Here is a 23,109-nt window from a genome sequence, read left to right on the forward strand (position 1 = left end):
GCTGATGCAGAGGGCCAAATTCTTAATTCCAGACTTTCAACACTGGGCTGCAAAAGATTTCCATGTGCAAGCCTGCACGGACACGCATGATCAGATGCCTGATTAGCTGGCTGATGTGCCTGTGTTGTCACCTGGTTGCACATGGAAATGCAAGGTTTAAGCTCACAAAACTTACGAATAATTTTACCTAAAATTTGGCTCTAAGAACTACTGTGACTTTATTTGCTTTGTAACATTCTCATTCTGGACAGGCTTCTACTCACCCTTCACCTAAATACTGAGAATTTTAGTTCTGGACACAGTCAGAACCTTACTTTTAACTTCACTTTATCTTCTGAGTTTAAACACTCAAATTTTTGCTAACTTTCAGAATACAAGAGGAAGTGCAATTGTTGCTTGTGTTATGAGCATAAACGGCCTGAAGTTATGCCAGAGGAGGTTTAGATTGGACATTAGGAAAAAGTTCTGGACCGAAAGGGCTGTCAAGCATTGGAACAGGCTGCCCAGGGAAGCGGTTGAGTCACCATCCCTGGAGGTGTTTAAAAGACGTGTAGATGTGGCACTTAGGGACATGGTTTAGTGGTGGGCTTGCAGTGTTAGGCTAACAGTTGGACTGGATTATTTTAAAGGTCTTTTCCAACCTAAATGATTCCATGATTCTGTGACATGGAGGGGGATTATGGGACTATGTTCAAACAGGAACGGAGGTACCAGAAGCAGCTTAGCCACCATGTCCCAGGGCAATACAGGGGTTCAGGAGCAGGGTTAGCTATGAGGTGAGGATACACACTTCTAAATGATATGCTGTATACTTTGAAAGAGGGAAAGAAAATGGGCTTGCACGTTTTCCTGTTTTTGATGAACTACATTAAAGCATCTTATTAACATTATTTTAGGCCGTTTTATTTTAATGTAAGGAATATCTGGGGTGGTTGTCCCGGTTGTGCTGCTTGCCTGTCTTTTAGGATTCAGATACGTGACCCCGGAGCTCACATGGCTTTTGTTTAAAGGTGCTGTCTGCAGATGTTCAACAAGGTATCTTTGCTTCTAAATATTTGCTTTGGCATTTTTGCTACACATGTCTTAAGACAGCTTCAGAACACCTGAATGAAAATAGTTTTCCAGTGAAAGCTAAGATATCTTGTTTTCTGCTGTTGTAATCTGCTTTATCTTCCATGTTTGTCTGCCTCACTCCTGCTAGGGGTCTAGAAAGCTGTAGCACTCCACAAAATCAGGTATTTCCTCTGTAAAAATTGGTGATTTAAAAACAAACTCCAGGATTTTTTCTGTCCTCTTTATAAAGTCAGTGGTGGTAAAAATACACACAGTCAACATTATTTACCCATGGCATGTCATCTGCAGCCCTACACCGTCTGGTTACAGGGAGCTTCTATGAACTTGTGACTTTTCAAGCCTGGGCTTGTTCCCCCACTCCGTGCCCACAGGTTGGCACTGGTAACACGCTGCTGTACAAGTATCGCCCTGACTCTGAGCCACGCTTGGGCTCAGCTCAGCATAACTCAGAAACAGAGGGGCAGAGGTAACACTGAAGTTGTGGCCACACCGATGTGTTGACAGCACTGCTGCCAAAACAGATGCTGTTGCCTTCCTGCTGTACTCAGCCACTTGTTCTGATGCACAAACATTTGCTTTGCCCCATGGTGACCGGGATAAGGGAGGTGCAAAAGGACGGATGAGTAGCTGAGGTCAAGAGAGAGTGCCTGCCTGCCTTTTTTTGGCATCAGCACTTGCATATGCTGGCATGAGCTCTGTGGACCGGCAGCATAATAAAACCCTTGTGGCACTCATGGCTTAGGGAATGATGTAAGCCCTGGCATAATTCATACCATAGAATACACAGCAACTGCCATGCTCGACCAAGGTCTGTATGTATTTGTATGTACCAGAGCTGGGTACAAGTTGTAGAGAGATCACTGCACTACACAGACAAAGCCAGCCTGCCCCTTAGAGATCTGCATACTGATTTCTAATAGAGTCTGATCTACCCTGTAAGCCAACAGATTTATTGTCCCTTTCAAACTCAGTCCAAAACCTAGTCAACCCTAAATCTGGTTGAAAAGAGGCCCAGGAACACATCCAGGGTTAGATGAAACACAGGGACACACAATCTGTACTTCATAAGAGTGTGACATGCAACATCATGTCATGACATTGTATCACGTAAGACAAGCTTCTCCCGGCTCTCTGTGCCTGGGTTATCCCCAGTACCCAGGGCCATCTCAGGGAGCTGCTGAAGATGATTTTTGGGAGAAACAAACCAGAATTTATTATCAATGGATTTTTTTTTCCAGATGTGGGGACTGATTACAAAGTGTCTGTGAGGGTCACTTGTGGTTTGCTGAAAAAGTCAGGCTTTATAAATGCTATCTGCTCTTAAAACTTGCTTAGAAAAAATTGAACAAGTAAAAGATTCATGAGGGATGGGGGGCAGGGGTCAGCTGTCCCTCTGAGCAGCATCTCCCACACCTTTGCCATATACACAAGCTGTGGTGCTGCATAGGAACTGGGGTAGCTCTTCCCATGATCTTCTTCATCAGGAACATTTGGCTTCTTCAGAGTCCTGGAGCTGCAGAGATGGGGTCCAGCTCTGCAAAGTCTGGGGAGATGCCTCCTCCCTGCTGGGCAGACTACCCTCTACTGAGCTGAATGACAGCTTTTGAAGTGGCTCTCCAGATGAGCTGACTATGTTCTGTGACAGATACACTCCAGTATGCCTTGGACGGTCATTGCTTTGCACACATTGACGGTTCAGAAATGTAACTATACTATTTGCAATAGCCGAAGGCACTAGGTCATGTCTGGACTGATAATGTGCAAGATGGTATCTAATTCAAAGTGATTTTCAGACTTTTAGGAGTTAAACATAACATTTAATAAAAGTCCCTTAAGATTAAAAAGAGAGGAGAGAGTGAGCCTAAGCTTTTTTCAGTTACGTTTTCTCCTAGAAAGAATAAATGCTTATTGCTGAGCTATACTGCAGCAAGGAGTCTGGGAAGGAAATGCTGGTTTAAAAGCAGCTGTAGCAGTAATCAGGCCATGGCCATGCATCTTCGCCTGCATCCAGCTGGGCCAGGGCAAGTGGCGGGTGCTACCGGTCTGAAATAATGAGTGCTCGTGGCTTATTCCTCCCTCTCTGCCAGGAGCGACTATCCCTTGATTTGCTGATGCAGGCTCTTGTATTTCAGTCCAAGTGAACTGGATCAGCAAGACTGACAGCGGAAATGGTTTAATTGGGTTCATCTTGACTGAAACAGGTCAGAAAACCCTCAGAAGTGCACCTCCCGTGCACAAGCCTGGGGAGCGGGGGCTGATCTGCCTTGGGAGTGTGCGGGGATGCACAGCTGGGACAGAAGGGAGGCTGGATGGGACAGCTTCTTCCATGGATGGGCACGTCCATGGAAGCGGTACTTTATGCATACCCAGAATATGAATGGTATCCATTCCATACCCAGAGAAGGATGGTACTCTATCCATACCCAGAGTAACCACTACCATTTTCAATGTCAGATTTTCAAGAACACCACAGACAAAACTCTGCTGAGCATCACCTCAAGCGCTGACTACACTTCTATTGTCATTTGAACAAGCTGGGACAGCATTTTTTGTGTGTATGCATTTACATATACATACACATGTGCATAAATCTGGATGCACTGGCAACAAAATCTTAATAAGCAACCCCATTATATGTGATTTATAGGCTTATAAAGTAATTAATGGACATCAACATGTATCATTCTGTATGTGGCCCAAACCTGGTATGGTTAATAGGTGATAACTGGTGGGTTAGAAAGAGCTAAACTGAGAAGAGATTCAAACTATTAAACTTTGGGAAGAGCAACATCCTGTAAGTTTGGCCTACAATAATATTCAGATCATTAAAAAATGCTCAAAGAATTAAGACCAAGTATATCAAGAGGGAATTGGACTGTGAAGAGAAATCAAACTGAAGCAATGAAAGATGACCAGGAAGTCTGAGGGGGAGGCAAAACCTGTACATAATATTTACAACACTCTTTCTGCCCATCTACAATACAATTACACAGACCATTGAAAATTTATTTTGTTGAAACAGCACAAATCATCTGGGACCCCAGAAAATCCAGCCCTCCCTCCTGGTTGCACTTAGCATCCTTATGCTCATCTTGCTTCTTCCAGGACAGAAGTCACTTCCAGGGAAACAGGCCTGGCAAGAGCGTTTCTGCATCAGCCAGGGTATCACCTGCCTGCAGACTCGCCTGGCAGTGTGCTGCCAGCAGAAATATATGAGACTTAACTTCTAACAAGAGGAAAAGTATAAAGGCAGCAAAAAGCTGATCCTGAGCACAGCTTAGCCGGCGGGAGAGAACGATGGCTGCTGTGTACATAACCATGGACACACACCTGCACATGTTTGCACACATCAGTCCAAGCCAATTCAGCCACTGTGTGAAGTTTCACAGCGTTGTTTATTCTAGAAAAGAGAAGGGCTTCGTGGAGAGCTGCTTTGCAGCAGTCCTCTGTGCACAGCACATAAACCTGAACATTAAATATAGGTTTAAATTATTAAGAATAAATTTAAATCTAAAAATAGGCTAATGCAAACAAACAAATTTCAGTCAACATCGGAACAGAGCTAGTTTTAGGAAGCATATTGCTATAGCAAATGCAACTCCTTGTTCCCTTGGACACTCAGAGGTGTAATTCCAGTTCAGCACCGAGATGCACATACTACCCAGCAAGGAAAAATTACCATCTCTAGCATATGAAGCTCCATGTTCACATTTTTCTTTTTTTCCTGTCACAACAGAAAAAAGCCAACATAGAACATTAGCTTTTCCCACAAAGCATCTGAGGTGAAAAAATTTACTTGGAAAAAAAAAATTAACAAAAGCAGTACAAAGAAGAATCCTGGTCAGCTTGTGACCACTATAAGCCAAATGGGGAAGAAAAAGAATAAAAAAATAGTTCACATCCGGCACCACAAACCTTGCTCGCTTGCTTTGAAGTCAGGGAATGAGAAAAAAGGTCCATTTTGCTGAGATCATTTCAACGAAGTTTTCTTTCCCTGAACCTGGAAAATCTGGGTAGTAGGGTACAGAACTTTTGTTTTATATGTATATAAATACACATGTACATATTTATATAAATATAAAAGCAGAGCATTCTTCTCATAATTTATTATTATTAAAGCTTGTAACAGAGTTAGCTGGACTCTTCAGAAGTGGGCACTCTCTGTACACAGGCGGCACAGGGAGTTTAGCTCTGCTAGAGCAGAACAGCCAGGCAGGGGCACGAAACGCTGGGTGGTGGAGGCAGATTCGGGTGAGCGGCCAGGGAAGGGCAAGGAGCAATGACTGGAAGTGGCCTCACTTGCTTCAGGGTGGCACTCTGGCCTGCCAGAGCCGGTCTCGTGAGCAGACTCAGTGATGGTGTGGGAGGATGGCTGCACCGACCCAGCCAGCCCCTCGGCAGCCCAGCTGCCTTCTTCTGTACCAGCTGCTGAGGAGGGACTGTTCCTTGCTTTTAAAAGGAGTCCCAGTTTGTCCCCAAAGCATGTGCACGCTAGTTTGCTTTGGCAGTACCACCCACCATGCTGCCATGGGTCTTTCTGCCTACTGCCCTCAAAGTCACATGTCCCTTTCCCCTGACTCTGCTCGGTTCCCCAGCCCCCTCACCTGGTCCTCCCAGACCTCCTGCTTGCTGGCCAAGATCAGACACCTTTTCCTCCCCTGATCCACAGACTCCTGCTCACACTGTTTTACGTGAATGCTTTCCCACAGTCTTGTAAGACCCAATAATTTCCTCAGAGGAGTGAGTTTCTCAGAGGTTTTCTGCTTTCAGAACCCTCTGAGTCAGTCAGGGCTGGTTCGAAGCTCTCCTTGAGCGGTGCTGGCTTCGTTCCACAGAGGGCAGGGGCAAAGTGCAAAAGATTTCTTGAAATCAGAAGATATTTCCACCACCAACAGCTCGCTCTCCTCTTCATGTTGTATAGCACTTGTTTCAAGTTAGGTATTGTTCATGTGTCTCTGCAGCCTTCACTCTTCCTGGGGAGAGTGGAGATCAGTAGATGTCTACTGGTGACCAGCCAGGTCACTTCATCCTGATGCATGCTGGAACAGCTGAAAACGTTCAAACCTGATTGCTATCTTCATAGCAAAAAGTGCTTTTCTTGAGAAACAAAATGAAAACAGTGTTCCCATGGAATATCTTAAGGACTCAAAAACAGTATTTCCTAGGGTGGGAAGGATGAAGCACACCTACTTTATTTGGCTTTATCTCAGTAAGGAAACAGAGCTACTGGCAAAATTGGCACATCTTTGTGAAGTTGTTAAACCTGGGACCCTGGCTGGAATGTAACAGAAATGACGGAGCAAAAGAGAACTTTGCCTTACGCTGGGCTTCTGCTAGTCCTGGCGATGTCGTGTGCGGGTTGTCTGAAGAAGTTCTGCTAGCCAAGTAAAGATGAATTTCTCAAATAATAAACTGTAGGTTTTCAAAGAGGCCTTTTGGGGGTACTGCTACAACCTGGTAGAGGTAAGTCTTTTCATGCCCCGCCGCTGAGCCAGATTGGAGGACAATACAGGCTCCAGCCTTGGTGCCTGAGGTGCTCGGTTTAAAGCGAAGTAGGTGGCTGCCATTGCACCCTGTAAAATAGAGAAAGAGAGAATGCTGGGCTGAAATTCAGTTCATTGATGCTTTCCCCCTCCCTTCTCCTATACAGCTCCCTGAAAAAATGGAGGTGCATGGCTGATTTCCATGAAATGATAACAACATTTCAGCTGCCAGACATCTGGGGTGTCTCTCATTCAAAGTGGTGGGCAGCAGTATGTGCACGGAATGCCACCAGGTCATGATAATGCGGCTTGAAGTTAAAAATACCAAGCAGGTGACAGGTCAAAAACCTTTACTGTTAATACAGTGCCATATTAATTTTTAAATTACAAAAAAATCATCCTCGGTCCTCTATCATTTCCCAGAATATTTACACAAATGACAGCTCATTCTTCAAGGAAGGAAGAGGCAGGGGTATAGGATGTACCTTCACCAGGTGAACATCCTGTCTGCTGAGTTGGTTTTGAGACAGATACTCTCTGTTCACTATCCATGGATGTCTTAGGACTTGGACTGCTGTGAGGCGCTGATGAGGGTCTACATGAAGCATCTTAGACACAATGTCCTGGGTTTAAAAGGAAGAAAACAGCAAGGGAAAAAGTAATTAATAGCAGTGCAGTTTTCACTAAGATCTTCCCAGCGGCAGTGTCATCGTGAGCAAGTCCAATGGGGAGAGGAATGCACTTCAGATATGCTTTATATTTGTTAAGGGTAAAGTCTGTTCTTCAAAATTTTTATGTGCAATGTTCATCTTTCAGCTGATAACCCAGTCAAAAGATGATGTGGAGTGTGTTCACCTTATTGAGTGAGTGTTAATTACTGGTGATAAACACCTAGAGAGGATGCCATCTGGAGGCATCTCCTCACTGACTCCAAAGCATGCTTACAAGAGAAACTTAGAAATTTAACATTCAGGTGGCTAAAATTCAACCATATCAGTTCTACCACATCTGAGCATTTTCATTTCAAAACTGGACATCTGATAAGAAGACCATTGTGAGGCTCATAGGTGTTGGCAGCAAGATCAGTATGTTACTAGGATCGCTTGCAGTTCAGTGGTGGGATATATCAAAGTTCTTCCATTGGATACTACCAGTTGCTAAAACTGAAATTTCTTGCAGGAATCTCTAAATCCTGTCAAAGTTTCTGATTAATGCCAGGCAACTGAACGTTCTCCTGCCCATCTACATGTCTCATAGACTAGCGTGCAGCTTCATGCCCAAAAGTCTCAGAACCAGATGAATTTTCTCTCCTGGGGTTTCCATGCTTTGTGATAGATGAGTAGCCTAAACTGTGAACTATACAGAAGTTAAAAATGCTAGCTTGTGAACTGCCTGCTCCTGGTTAGCTTTGAGGAGCAAAAAGGTGATTCACGTAGAGATCATACACTGACAACCCTACACTTGCATTCACAATTGATGGTGCTGTATTATGCTTTAGTTTAATGAAATAAACTACCATAATTCCTGACACATTATTTCATGTGGAGTGGTAGAAACATAAGGAAGCAAGTTTTTATTTCATGAGGCACTGAGAAATAACCCTTCTGACTATCTCTCTCTTAAGTTTGTTATAACTGCAAACTGCAAGCCCATTTCAGAGAACATAAAAAAAAATCCAAGAAAGTGTTCACTGACCTTTGCAGTATCAGATACTGAATCCCAGTTTCCTCCTGTAAGTGCATATTTGCCACTGCCAATCCTGGCTAGAATCTCCTCTGGGGTGTCATCTGGTCCATTTGCAAAAGGAGTGAACCTATTTAAAAAAAGAGAAAAAAAATACAGTGTAATTTGCAAGTATATGATTTCTAGGATCTAGTGCTAACTGCCACCGATTACAGGAATTTGGTTCCAGAATGGACCAGATATCACTGCTTCATTTTGACTTAATCTATACAGCCCAGTGATTCCTCATATTAAGTTGTTTGGCAGAGGAAAAGACTGATTCCTTAATTGTTTTTTAAATTTTTGTTCTCTTCCCAGTTTTTTAGGAGTGAAATATTCTTTTTAAGAGATAGACAGGTTTTTACCTCTTTAAGTGTTTTAACTTTGCTTTATTGCTAATAGAAGTACCTTGATAATGGCAAGAAAGGAGAAAAATAATAAAAGGGAGAAAGTAGAAAAAAGAACCCTTTATAATCTATTTTTCAGCGTTTTGTTAACCATAACATGCAAGTCTGTTGGGCAAAACAAATGATCTGCAAAAGGCTACTTCCTGATCTAGCCAGTCAGAAATGAATAGTGACATGCACCCAGCTTTACAAAATCTGTGTCACATGCATTTGTCTTTATAAAGTGACAAGTGATACGATTTTTGCAGCTGGCTAAAATCTACCAGGCCAAATTTTACCCTGCAATCTTGAACAGCTGTGTAGGTTTTTATGTGGGTATTTTAATATTTTTCCTTCCTTCTGTCTTTTCTCTTCTGAAAACTTGCCAGTGTTTTTTACATAGTTAAACAGTTGGTTTGGCCACAGCTTCCTATCCCACCTGGTTTCTAGAAGCAAATTCAATTCCTCATGCTGTATTTTCTAATTTTCAAAAACATTGCAGACTTCACAGAAGTTCAGCCCAAAGAGATAAGTAATATTATTCCAGTCAGGAGGGATGAATTATGAGTTAAGGACTTGCTAAAACTCCAAGGTCTGTCACTACCTGCATTCACAGGATCCCGGGCTTGTGCTCCAGTCCTGGCTGTTTGGGCCCTCTCTGCTCATAGTGATGATGGGAGCAGAATAAAATCCTGGATGCAAATAAAAGTCAGTGCCTACTAACTCTTCTCTGGTGAGGAAGAACAAGACCATCCCTAAATGCAGTCGTGGCACTGAAAAGGTCAGCACTTCTCAACTGTTTCCATTACTCTGACCTTCTCTTTTAGCACAGAAAAAAGTGAGATACAAGTTAATAGCACCTGTTGGCAAATTTAATATTCACTAAGTTATGCAATTTGTATTTCAGATTCAAATATATTTGGATTTTTGTCTTCATATATGAAAAAGAAGCATTTTGAATACAATCAGCTAAACAAATGTAACTGTGGGTAATGTGTTGATTTTATTTTACTGATTCTGGTTGTGTATCACTGCAAATCTATGGCATTAGCCTAATAGAAACAGGTTTTTGGATATCCAAGCAGACTGCGACACGTACCCAGAAAGTCACAATATATTTCAGCTAATGGTGAATGAATTTTACTCAGGAACAAAATAGATGGGATAGAAACCTCTGGCACTTTTTCTATAATCTACGAGGCAAGAGACACGAATAACGGAAGGGTAGGGTCCAACTCTTCGTTTTCTGTATACATCTAGGAATGAATCCAAGCTTCTTGCCACAGCTGAATGATCAGGAAGCAGATTAAAGAGCTGTGAGAGGTCACCAAAAAAGTTTCAAGCTGCACTTCAAGTTGCACTTATGTGCATACCAAATGTGCACATACCAGACCTTGAGAAATTAATTTCAGGGGCCTGATAACTCCAGATTGGGTTTGCCCACTGTGTTTTCCATTCACCCCAGCAAAACTTATTCCTGTCCTTCACTGCTTGTTTCAGTCTCTCTCTTTTTCTGGGTCTTTTTGTGTCAGTATTTAACTTCAGTCAACACACTGATAGCAGTATTTTTGCCAAGTACCCCCCAAAAGTTCCTGCTGCCTGTTGCTGTTCTTGCTGGTCTGTTCATGTACTTTCTGTCCTTTCTGCAGCATATTTTTGAAATATCATATGAAAACTATGTTTGGAGGTTTTTTGGGGGCCTTTAAAGTTACTCAGATACTACAGTAATATCAACAGTAGAAGAAGAATGAAGCTGAAGAGAATACATGCATTAATAGAAATGAATGAACATCCTGTTATGGATAAGGTGAACATAGTATGGCTTTTCATACTCCTATGCTCCTCTCCTAGTGTAAAACTTTCACACTTGCTTAAGTGGTGAGTGAGCCTTTCAGGAGTCTAGGTATCAGTTGCTTATGGGCACAGGCTGTTAAAAACCTAAACGCCTTGTAAAGTGTCAAAGATATTTGTGTGCGTTCTGGGGAAACTTATTCTAATTCTAGGTCTTGGCATCTACTTTCTTGCCTTATACAACTGAGCACACTTCTCAAAGGAGGCCAGACAGTTTGCTGTCTCTCTCTGTCACTCCCTTCTGGCTTAATCAGTGCTGAAGTGCTGAGCCTACTGGAGACTGTTGCTCCAGGTAGACCTTCACTCACCCTGCCAACATGGTATACAGTAGGATCCCCAAGCTCCAGATGTCACAGGCTGCATCATAACCTTGGCGTTTAAGGACCTGTGTGAAGGAAAGAGAGAGATGAAAATAGGTTAATATGCATTCCTGCATTTTTAGCTTCTGATCTTCAAAAAGCACCGATTAGTGGCTATATCTGCTGACATTTCCAGGGCTTAACCGCATAACTGGCTTGAACATGTGGCTGCCTCAGGATCAAACTGTTCAGTAGTGGTGTGGAGCAAGGTGAAGCCCAGGCTAGAATGAGCTGGTTAGCATCCAGGTCCAGCACATCTGTCACCTCCACAGTGAGGCAGACGAGTGCAGTTTGGTGGAAGCCTCTCTGACCATCTAATACACAGCAAAGCAGAACAACATTTCAGTGTTTTAAAATGTTTCTTAAAAAAAGCCCATTAATACATATCCTCCTAACATAAAGGTCTCCCAGAACACTGTGGATGCAACAAGCATAGGGCTGAGTGACAGTGATAAGCATGTCTGAGCTCAGTTTGGACTTGATACAACAAATGGATGCACACTAACACATATCTCATGTCAGACTAATAAAGATGTATGACAACTGCAAAGAAAGCTAAAAGGCTTATTCTTATCTTACTTCTGTATTCAGAAAAGTAGCCACATTTAGACTGGACATAACAGATAACAGGCTAAAACTTGATCTTTTTCCGATGGGGAAAACAAGACCCATGGTACTCAGCAAAGATCTGATCAGTAGGTTCATTATTGGTACAGGATGGTGAGCTATGGCAGTAAGGGTAAAATCTAGATTTCATTTATGCCAAGTGAATAGTAGAAGAAATGCCTATTGGAGGCAGTGCAAGCCCAAGTGAAAGTGAAGTCACCAAGTGAGGCAGCACTTAGGTGACTTAGGTGAGGCAGAGATTAGGGGAGGATCTTTGTTTCTCTGTGGCACAGGAAAGCTCAGGGGCCACCTCCAGCTTTTCCGCTTGCTGGTAAAAGCAAACTACCCTTCTGTTCATTCAGTTCAGACACACAAGGAGAATTTTGTCCTCTTCTGATGGATCAGTAGATATATTAATTTTTTGCAAAGCACATGAAAAAGGAACGTACAAAATCAGCAAGTATTTCTCTGACCTGCAGCCTTTTTACCCAGGAGTGATTTCAGCTATCTGAAGTCTATCACAGAAAAGACCAAGCACTGCTGGGAAAAAACAGTTTCAGAAAATGTTGTCTCGACAGATTTTACATATGATGAGTGGTAAGGAAACCATCTGCCAGGTATGCTGCTGAGTGAACATTTGCTACCTGGAAAAAAAAAAACCCCAGAGAAGAAGCTGCATTTCCTCTTGTTGACAAAGCTGGTAATATTGTGCTTCTGTCCCTCTTTCCTGCACATCATATATACGCTCTCTGGCTGTTTTATTTGTTCTGTTTCTTTAGTTCCTGCATCCCTCTATTAATATTAGTTTTTATGGGATAAAGCTCTTTGTTATTTGAAAAACTGTTGTTTCTTGCTTCACCTGTGAGACTGAATACCCAACATTTATCCGCTGGTGTAGCCATTCTCATTGCTTCTTGAACAGTTACATTTTCATTGCCATTACTGTCTTCCTCCAATAACCATGGACAACCAAGTCCAAGGCAAATGACAGAAAAATGGGGCAGTGATGATATTTAGTGGAGCAGGGTATTAAGCAAGTGATTACACAACCCCCGAATGATGGGCAGCTGTTGCTGCATGTTATCGTGCAGTTTGCAACAACGCTGCCAGGTATCAGGGACATTCACGCTATGCTAGTGCCTTGGGGAAGCTTTGCTGTCAGTTACCTTTTATCAACAGCAACTTCACCCCATGGATAACAACAGGATCTAGTAAGAGTTATCGGTTAATGTTGCTGCTATTTGAAAATGTGTCCAGCAGGTCTCTGGTGATTAAAGTGAGAACACTGAGCTGGCAGGAGCAAGTGTGGGAAACCTTGGCCAAAAAGGTTAGTGTTCAATCTATGGGGCAGATGTTATCAAACAGTAACAGGCATGTGTCTTAGAAATAAATCAGTCAGGGAAAGAGCTTTGCCAAAGATGCAGTGGTGTCCTGCTCTAATGGATGCTGATGGATTTATGACCCATGAAGGGGTTTAGGTCACCTCAAGAATTTGATGGGATCCGAAATACAGGCATGAGCTGGTTCTTAGTGCCACACGTGGTAGTGCCACAAACTTCCCCTGGGTTCATCCAGTTCTGATAATGGCTGAAATATTTATCCAACCCCAACCCCCTTTACTTCTACAGGCTTTGATTTATTGGATTAACAATGTTGCAAATATAGCATTTTCTCAGCTGTGACACAAGCAGGGATGCGTATGGGTATGAAAGCTAGTAAACAGTCTCATAATTTCAAATGCAAAACCAGTAGTTCTTCAGGCATTTTGGAGGAGAACTGCAGAATAAAAAATTTTCACTTCATCCAAAAAGACCCTGCTGCATCAGTAGGGAAAGGGGAGGCTGCCTCTCCCTCCTGGCCCTGCCTCGCTCCGCGCTCCTGCACGCAGCACTGCTCGCACTAGGTGGCAGCTGCGTCTTTCTCTGGGAGAGTCTCATGTAACCCCCAAACGAAATATTTCCAAAATAAAGGGACGTCCAAGTGGGCAAACATGCCCTCCTTCCTCTGCCACTGTCCTCTTGTGTCATCAGCTCAGCCGACTTTCTGTCGCCCTTCTGCAGAGGTCGCAGCGGGGCTCACGGAATGTGGAAGTCAAGTCTAGGCTGGAGGGCAGCGTTATATCACGGCCAAAATGTAAGAGCACTTAAGGCTCTATGTAAGCCCTCTGCCAGGTCTGGTAATGTTTCAATTACTCTCCAACGTTTCCTGCACTAGCAGGAACTGTCTTACTGATCACAAATATCTGGCAGAGTGATTTCTGCTCTCAGTTCAGATCAGAAGAGTCTGATCTGAAACTGCGTTGGGCTGGCAACATTTGTCATTACAGACACAAAACAAAATGGCCCATCATGCAAAGTAGCTACACCTGTTTTAAGTGCATTGTATCTTGGAGAAAATCTGAGTGCTTTAAATCTCGTGAACATGATTATTTTTTGGTTTAGAAACTGAACTGCTGTGATGCCACAGAACTTTTTTACGTATTTTGATAAAATTTAAATTGCTCATTCCACTTTCTAAAATGAAAACCCAACAAACAGCAATAAAATAACAAACCAATCTGTCTTGGCAATGGAAGGTTTTTTGCTGAAAAAAATCTGCTTTGAATTTATATTGCTTCGGCAGTGGTCTCAGTTTAAGAAATTCTCCTGATGCTGTAAGGGTGTGATTCCTTTAACTTTTGGTACCATGAAAGCACCTTGTACAGAAAGATCATCCGATTTTCCTCTTCCTGGTTACATACCATATAGATTAACATTAGATGGAGGAGAGTTACGGGGAAGGAAAGAATGCAGAATGATACCAACTGAGAGAATGGTATTTGGCAGTAGAGGACAGATGAAATATTGAAAGGCAATAGTTCTGCATTTTTCTTGTAAGGACCGTAACAAGCAGAGGGAGACACACATCTGGAGTTGTGTATTGCAAATACTAAAATTGCTGATAAGCATCGCTCCAAGAAATGGACAATTACCCAGGAAATTAACCTCTTGCTCCTCCATCAGAAGGAAGCAGCTATAAACAGCTCAAGGGTCTAATACAGCAAACATCCCAAATAATTCAAACAGCTGTGGGACCCAAACCCACTCCCATGGGGCTGCGTGAAAGGAACAGCTCTCGCCAGTGATGCAGAGCCACCTCTCCACGTTTGGGGCAAGCTGTTTGGTCTTCCTCCATTTCCCCATCTGTAAAAACAGGAAAACGGCCCTTTCCTACATCCCCCATAATAAGAGGGATTGGTAGTAGGAAAACCCAAGAGGAGAGCTGTTTCTATAGCTCAGTGAAGTCAACAATAAAGCTCTCACTGACTTCAGCGTGCAAGGACTTAATGCATGGATTTTTCTTTTGATTCTTATTCAAGTTTTCCCTCTTAAGTTTTATCCTGTTCTGATGCAGTGCCCTAGAGGGGAAACAGCCTAAGCACAAGCAGCTAGAGAGAAACCTGGTATTTATCGTACTATGAGCCAAAGCATCGTGTATGTTGGTCCAAGACAGACACCACCTTCTGTCAGGAGAAAAACAACTGCCCTGACAAGACCAGGAATAGGAAAGTTATGGTAACAGAGGCTGTGCAAGTGCTGGTAGCCTGGTTCCTGCCTTGCTGCTCTTGTAGAGGCAGTGAGGAAAAGGGAGAGAAGTAGGAAGAACTGCTTCTTGGACATGTGTGTTACTCACAGCTTTGAAATGCGATCCTACCTCAGGGGCGACAAAGTTGGCCGTGTAGCAGGGAGTCATGAGCAGCCCGTTCTCTGCTCTCAGTTGCTTGGCAAACCCAAAGTCACAGATCCTGATGGAGTCTGGGTTTCCTGACTCATCCATGTAGAGGATATTACTTGGCTTGAGATCTCGGTGCACCACCTTAGCAAGAAAGCAGTGAGTAACAGGTGAGGAGAGGAGGTCAGGGAGCATCCAGGCTTGGCTGCCATTTCTGGTCTGCTGGTTGAGGTAGGTCAAGAGCTCATATTTAAGTTTTGGAGAAAAGTTGCTTTAAAAAGCCTTGGGCAAATGAAGGGGAAAAAAAGGTTAAAGCCTGCTAAATCAGAAAGAACGTGTCTGACAGCCTCTGCTGGTGTGTTAAGATGGAGACTGCTACTCTAAGGAGGGACACCTTTCCCAGGGGCAGTCAGTGGGCGTTGCTGTACAAACACCTCAGTGTCAGAGTCTCCTGGAACCTGAAAGCCCTAAAACATTCAGTTGAGAGGCAAAGAAGAAAGTGTGTAAGGGTCTTCCTGCAACTGTCCACATGAGTGGCTCACACACAAAAGGAAGGTTTCTTTTTTCCCTAATTTCCAAATGTATTCACAAAAGTCCTTTCTGTAGGCACACAACTTCAAGTGGCTGTGTTTTACCAGACATGCTGCATTTCCGTTGTGGGATAGCAACCTTTATTTTTTATAGCAAGACTGAAAAACTATCATGAAAACATAAAAGCCTAAGCACAAAATGCACTTGTTTTAACCGTGAAACAGAAAAAGCAGCAGATATTTGACTAGTCATCCAAAGTGCTTGTCTGTGAAAAGTGGGAAAGGAGAGATTTTCAAACTACCATATATAGAGAGCTTAGATTTTAAAAGCCAGCTCTTTAACAGCATGTCAGAATCCTTTCCCATCAGCTGCTCAGACTGTCACTTCATTTGGAAAGCTGACCATTTGATTTTATTACCTATCTGCTGATTCAGCTACCCTATTTGGAATTCTGTTAAAAGATCAGGTACTGCAACAGTGACTGTGATAAAAAGTAAAAAAGCAGTATCTCATCAAGGTACGTGAACTTGAAAATCAGTGTAGTTTGGGAGTGAAGATAACCCTTCAACATACTGCAGTTCAGTTGGGAAAGGAGTGAAGAGCCCATGAACCTATTTCACAAACCAAATGGAATTATAAATATGGAGAAAGATTTTTTTTTGGGGGGGAGAAAAAGGTATATAGATTTCAGAGAAGACAAATCACAGCTATTTGCTTTTTCTGTAAGTCAGATTTTAACAAGGTTGAGCAGACAGCCAATAAAGCAGTGCTTACACCCTGAGAGTGCAGGTAGTCCACAGTCCTGGTGATGGTGCACAGCACCGCACTGGCCTCCCGCTCTGAGAAACACTTCTGCCGAAGAATGCGGTCCAGGAGCTCACCTCCCCGCATCAGCTCCATCACAAGGTACACGTATTTCCCATCATCATAGACCTGGAAGAGCAGTAGAATAAATGTTTATTTTGGACTCGTTAACTTGGTAAAGGTTGGTCCTTTAATCACAGTGTTGGCTTGCTTATGTGAGATGTTGGAAGAAGAAAATGTCAGCTAATGTGCGGGAAATGTGCTTATTACATGTAACAACAAAAAAGGCAACTTTATAAAATTACTTTACCATTACTTTTTTCTTGTATCTGTAGCAACTCACTGATTTGTCCACACAGAAATGTAGCTTTCCTGATCTGCTATCTTGTCAGCAGAGTAGACTAAGCTGCTGAAAGCAGCACCACCTCACACAGCCTGAAATGTCTGCTGGCTTTCACTCAAGCCTCCTTCTCAGTAGTGTTTTCTCTTTCCACTTCTAAATGGTAACATTTGCCATTTCAAATATCAATATTTCCCTTTGAGTCATGATCAGCTAAATGAACTGTATTATTCTGTTGGCCAAGACCTCTTCCAATGACATTATATAGTTTATATTTGCAATTCTGGTGAATATATTGTTGACATCAGCCACAAGATGTATTTACCTTCAGCGTCAATTGCAAGGGGTGAGATATTTTTTGTCTAAATTGGAAGACAGCCCCTTTCATGTCATAATCCTTTATCTAGACTGCAATAACAGGCGGTGTTATAGTCATCAATGCTAAATGTTTTTGGAAAGGAATATGATACCTCTTTTGCATTGATTTTAAGATACTCTTTTAACAGGAAATGAATTAGGTGAGACTTTCCTAAGGGCATGCGATTAGAAATTTTTTGTACACTTCTCTAAGGTCTGAACCATAACATACTGGCCACTGACACCAGGAGGATTTTGTTCTGTAAACTCTGAATCTGGCATGATGTGGACAATCCTAGGTGAGGCTGCAGGCAGCGTAAGTAAAGCATCTCTGACTAAAGGTTGTTACTGCACCCAAGCATTGCAAAGGCTGTTCTTCGTATGAAATGCTGAAGAAAGATGCCTTCGTATCTTCTCAGGCTGCTTCAGTAGAATGTGCCAGGCTCCCTGGCATTAAAACACTGTCAGGGGAAAGAAACCCTAGAGACTTTGTGAGCTGTCCTCTTCCCAACAATGCAGATACCACAAGCTGCATGGGAGCGGGTGCTGCTCGTGAAAGCGTGTCCCCTGCCCACCAGCACACTGTGTGCGCAGAGGCTTGCTCCCAAACACCCAGCCAGGGAGATCTCGCTTCTGAAAAGTGCTGCAAAACCAAACACATTTTGTTGTTCTCCAGCACTGTACCCCTTTGGTTTTATTATAGTTGGTTAGACAGTAACTGAAGAATCTATAACCTGACTGGTCTTTCAACTGCTATCCAGCAATTTAAGTCACTTTTTTCCCCCTTTATTTCAATGGGTCTGGTTTTAGCTCTGACCTTCAAGCGAAGAATTTTCCAGACATGAACTAGAAGGTGACCCTGACCATAAGGTGAAAATCTTTTAATGCTGAAGTGCTCAAAGACTACTCACATCTTTAAGGGTAATGATGTTTGGATGCTGTCCATATCGCAAGAGGATCTCAATTTCTTCAGAGGGATCTCTCTTGCTCTTATCAATTATCTGGAATAAATGAAGCACAGTATAGTAAGATATCAGCTAGCAGCACTAAACACAAACCAAGCAATTTCTATAGTTTAAACAAATCAATATTTAAAAATCTTCTATTAATCATAACTGTAGGAAAGAACAGCTCAAACCCTGTGCAAATGACAGCCAAGCTGATTATATGCTAAAACCAGATAGAGCAATAATTTAGATTCTGGAGGCGTAGGCCCTCTTTTTGATGCCTATAGTTTTGTTTGCCCATAAATAATGGCAGTTAAAAGAAGCGTCATTTATAAATCAAACAACCTGGAGAGTTTTAAAATACTAATAGTTTTAAAATGACCTCTTTGATGTAAAAAATGGATATGTTCATAATATTGGCATATGCTCATACATCTGCTGATAAATTAATGGAAATGACTTATCGGGTGGGTTTGTCAGAAATGAAAATGTGTAGACATTTACTGTCAGAGAAGATCTGAGTTGAAGCTATTGGTATCACTTGGCTCTTCAGGCCATGCTGTTGTGATGAACAAGAGAGCGGCCAGGGATGGCATTTGGCCACGTAACCAAACTCTTCCCATTCCTAAGCTAAAGAGAAATCTGTTTTATATATCACTTCTTTGTATTCATCATCTTTTGCTTTAGCAAAGAATATAGTGAGACATTAAAACTTTATAGTTTTATAGCAGCAGATCTCAGAAAAACATGACACCTCTTGCTTAGAGAGCATTACTGCATGGAAAGGCTGCTCTTCGGATGGCACTTCTCAAATGCTAGAGAACAGCAGTAAGAAATCATGCCAAAATACTGTACTCCTATGAGTTTTCAGTAGAATGAGTCTTTTGCCGTTCCCTGTGCAGTTGCATTTGAGATTCCAAAATACTGAGACCTCGCTTGGATTATTTTATAGCTAATTTTTGTTTCATATTTATCATTTAAATCTGTGAAGGGAGAAACATTAATCAGTACTCTCAACTAGGCAAATGATCAAAGCTCTTTGATTGACATCCCAAATACAGGTAATAGGAGCACTGATGAGAAGTGCCATCCTCAGAGGTTTCATAGTTGCCATGACTGGCATGCATTTGCAGTGATAATGACGTTGCAATGCAGTTGTCCATGGTTGAGGTATGCATTTGAAGCCATATCAGTGTTTTGATTTTGAATTAATAGCAGCGTGACAAGTGAAAGTGCAACAGGGGGCTGATGCAGGTAGATGGCTGTTGTCTACATTTGAATAAACAAAAGAAAAACCTCAAAAACAGGTGAGTGGAAAAAATTCTACTAGCATTTTCTCCTTAGAATACTGTTGTTCTCCCTGTTTAGTCAAGACATTCTGAAAAAGCCAGTGAAACCCTGATTGAATGACTCCTCATAAATACAACCACAGTGACTGAATGTGTCCCACTCAGCCAATAACTCTAACATATAAAAACATCCTCAGGGCCACTTCCTTGGCTAAACTAATATAGCTCTTGTAAAGTTAATGGAGTTACGCACATGTGCGCCTGTTAGGATCTGCCTGCCTTGTACAAACCAGCACAATTTACTGCAGCAAGTATTACTACCAATATGTAAAGTACTACTGTCACTACGGCACTGTAGCAAGCAGTATATTCCAGATTCCTTTTTTCTTGTATTTTCCTGTCAAAGGAAATATCCAGAGCTGTGGAAAATTTTAAGTAACTATTAATAATGCAGGACTAGAAATGTATATATATGGCCTGCAAAAAATGCAAACCAAAAATATTCTCAGCTATTGACAAAAACCTCGAAATAACATAACCTGAAGCAGTCTGCTACTGATTTGGTAGCAACAGCAGCAGATGATGTGTAATGCTTCTAATTCACAATATGCTATATAAATCACAAGACAGTCCTCCTAAATATGCATGCTTTTTGCTTTAATGTGTGCACAAGCTGCAATACAGTGATTAAATGGACAAGCTGCTCCAAACCACACAACAAGCCATTTACAGAGCTGTGAAGGGACCTGCTAAATTCCTCTCAGCGGTCTGGTTGGGCAGACCAGAACAATTTTTTTCCCTCCACGGTGGGAGACTGTCACCCTGACGGTACCTCTTTTCAGTGTCCCTGTGGCTTACCCTTGGCCCACGACTAATAAAGTAGCAAAGGAGGTAGCTGCTCTGACTTTAGCAGAAATCTCTCTTCAGTTCGACTGGCTGCAGTACGCACACTTGCATTAGTCACGTGCTGCAATGGCCACAGAAGCTCCTTACCCCATTCTTCTGGTCATACCCCATTCTCCTGGTCTTCCAGGAGCCTTCAGAAAATGTTTTGGTGTGTTGTTAAAACGCACACCAGACTTTCCAAAGAGGGAAGCTGCCATGTCAGTATGGTTCGGCTGGTGGTTGCTGCCTCCTGTTGTGCCCCGAGGTGTTCTCATCACAACACGAGGTGCTGCATCCCCAGAACATCTGCAAATCTTGCCCCAGCCTAGTGCCAAAATGATCTGCAGTAAAATGCAGGCCCAGGGCTCCTTACTGAACACAGGAGCTAAGGAAGATGCACCATGGGCTCCCAGCGATATTCACAAGTAGTTCTGATGTTCTCAACAAGTATCAGATTAAATGATTTTGTAAGTGAAAAGGAGTGGTTTCACTAGACAGGTGTTATAAGCACTTTTTGTGCAGCTGTACTTTCTGATTTTCAGTGTGTTTCTGTATATAACACGGAGGAAAAGCATGCTCTGAGCACCTTGTGCAGACACAGCAGGAGGGAGGCAGGATGGATGCAGCCCCAGCATGGCTCCCTCTGCTCTCGCCAGCCAGCTGCCCAGACTGCTTGGCCTCCTGGCAAAAGCACAGGGCTTCTGCCACGCTTGTGCAGTAACCACGTGCTTCTCCAGACAGCAACACACACGCTTCTGGGCACAAGAGTCCAAAATCACCGTGGAACACCTGGTCCACAATCCTACATGCTTATCTACACACACATCTCCCTTCCTGGATGGGTCAATGCCAAGATATATGAAGCAGCCACGACTGTAATTTGAAAAGCGTTCACCAAGTCAGACTTAGAAATTGTCAGAGAAGGTGAGGGAGACATTACAAAGTCTATCTTGAGGTTGTACTCTGCCTCCTGGAAACACACCAAGGTGCTCTTCTTGCTAGTCCTTTTCAGGGGGCACCTGGCAATCATCTGCTGGCTCCTCGGGGCTATGCTGCCACTGCACTGAGTGCTGGTGCCCCCCCCCCCCCCCCCCCCCCCCAGGATCTCCTCGGGTGGGGAAAGAAATGCGCTTTCCAGAGGGCTTTGACTGGCAGTGAGCCATTACCAGAGCAGACATCCATACCAGGCACTTGGCTCTCCATTTCGGTGTTACTGTTCCTGCTTTGGAGTTTAATTAGCTCTAATTTTTGAAGATCAACTCTATTGACAGCCTGTGTATGGAGAGGTTTTAGGTTTGTCCGCAGAATTCAGTCAGTGTAGATTGTGTAGACCAGACCACAGCATATGTGGCACTTCCCACTCAACGGATGTAGCAGTTAGGTATGGTCCTCAAATTAATCTTAGGACCCATTTGCCCAGAGAGACCCCACAAGGATAGCCTGTTGTTGGCTACCCTTCTTCAATGAGGACCAAAGGCTCTGGATTCTTTCCTACCTATATACTGGAATCTACAATGCTAAAACCAGAAAAAACCATTAAATGTTACAGATTTGGATACAGGAACTGCCATACTCTCCTCAGACTTCCTACCTGAGACCACACATGGCCACAGCATGTGACACAGTGTCTGCTCTTGCTCAGAATGAATACTATCAGTTAATTTTTTTGCTATCTAGTAGCTTTCAAGCTCTACTGCTGGATGCTGGCAAGATAAATATGTCTTTCTGAATTTTAGATAGGCAATGACACTCCTAAACCCTGATTAAAAGCTGAGCAAAACTATGCAATGTCTAAATATTTCATGTAGTAACAAAGAGCATTTGCTATCCTGGTCACTGTTTCCTCTGAGACATTGTGTTTTGCCTGAAGACAGACTCTTCCCTGTTCCTCTCTGTGACAGCCTGTGAACCTCCTGCAGCTTTTCCTGTGCAAGGAACGCTGTCTTTTCTTTAGCAAGCTCATTCTGAGTTGAACTCAACTAAAATGTATACACAAACATCCTCTGTTACAGAATGAAGGGAAGATTTTCTCTGCTACTAGTGCGGAGGTTTAGTATGTAATTATGCTACTTTTCTGTTTATCTCTGTAGATGTGTGATGAAACGCACCAACCCAGAAAGCCATCATATTGTATAATTAACTTAACTGAAAAGGTAACAAGAGTTCTGTTGTACTTTGGCACATAAGAGCCATGAAGCACAGACGTATTCTGCTGTCCTTCAGAAAAATAAGAAACTGAGCCATACAACAAAATAGACTTTTCTCTATGTATTGGACACCCAGGGATTGCTTAGAAACTCATCAGTAGACGAAACAATTCCAGAGTAAAATGGTTCCAACACATGCAGTAGTGTCCTTTGTTCTAATAGGGGACTTGTGTGTTCTTTGACTATCACATCCTTTGCGTATTTCACTATCTGAAAGAAAAGGTGCCTTTTCTTCTGCAGAATTTAGGGTAAGAACCTCATGATATTTTTAAAATGAGTTGAGCTCCATCACAGGGCAATACTGAACTCCTCTATCAAGGGAGAAAGGATCAGAAGAGAATATTTTCAAAATCCTGATTAATGCATTTGGCCAGTTTTTACAGGTCTTTTTACAAGTCTTTTGCATGGGAAAAAACCCCACCAGATTCTCCCTTACTAGAGAGTTTTCAATGTTTTTACCCTTGCCAGAGTGGACTGATGAGTATGAAGGAGTGTATCAGTCCAGTTCTGTGTGGGTAAAGCCTTGCTGAAATCGGTGTACCAACTATATAGACAGT

The 23,109-nt window shown here is 42.7% G+C and overlaps 1 protein-coding gene across 2 annotated transcripts in view; it reads right to left on the bottom strand.

Moving 5' to 3' along the window:
- Window positions 1-4,001: 4,001 nt before the first annotated feature.
- Window positions 4,002-23,109, bottom strand: part of RPS6KA2 (ribosomal protein S6 kinase A2) — a 280,073-nt gene continuing 260,965 nt past the window's right edge. For both annotated transcript variants that reach the window (XM_037392121.1, XM_037392120.1), the window contains exons 15-21: window positions 18,136-18,225; window positions 16,498-16,656; window positions 15,175-15,336; window positions 10,825-10,901; window positions 8,253-8,370; window positions 7,043-7,180; window positions 4,002-6,647 (exon numbers count right to left, since the gene is read on the bottom strand). In XM_037392121.1, coding sequence (XP_037248018.1) covers window positions 6,522-6,647; window positions 7,043-7,180; window positions 8,253-8,370; window positions 10,825-10,901; window positions 15,175-15,336; window positions 16,498-16,656; window positions 18,136-18,225 — 870 coding nt within the window. In that variant the 3' untranslated portion in view covers window positions 4,002-6,521. The remainder of the gene's footprint in view (window positions 6,648-7,042; window positions 7,181-8,252; window positions 8,371-10,824; window positions 10,902-15,174; window positions 15,337-16,497; window positions 16,657-18,135; window positions 18,226-23,109) is intronic.

The sequence above is a fragment of the Falco rusticolus genome, chromosome 6 (genome assembly GCF_015220075.1).
Source record: "Falco rusticolus isolate bFalRus1 chromosome 6, bFalRus1.pri, whole genome shotgun sequence".
NCBI lineage: Eukaryota > Metazoa > Chordata > Aves > Falconiformes > Falconidae > Falco > Falco rusticolus.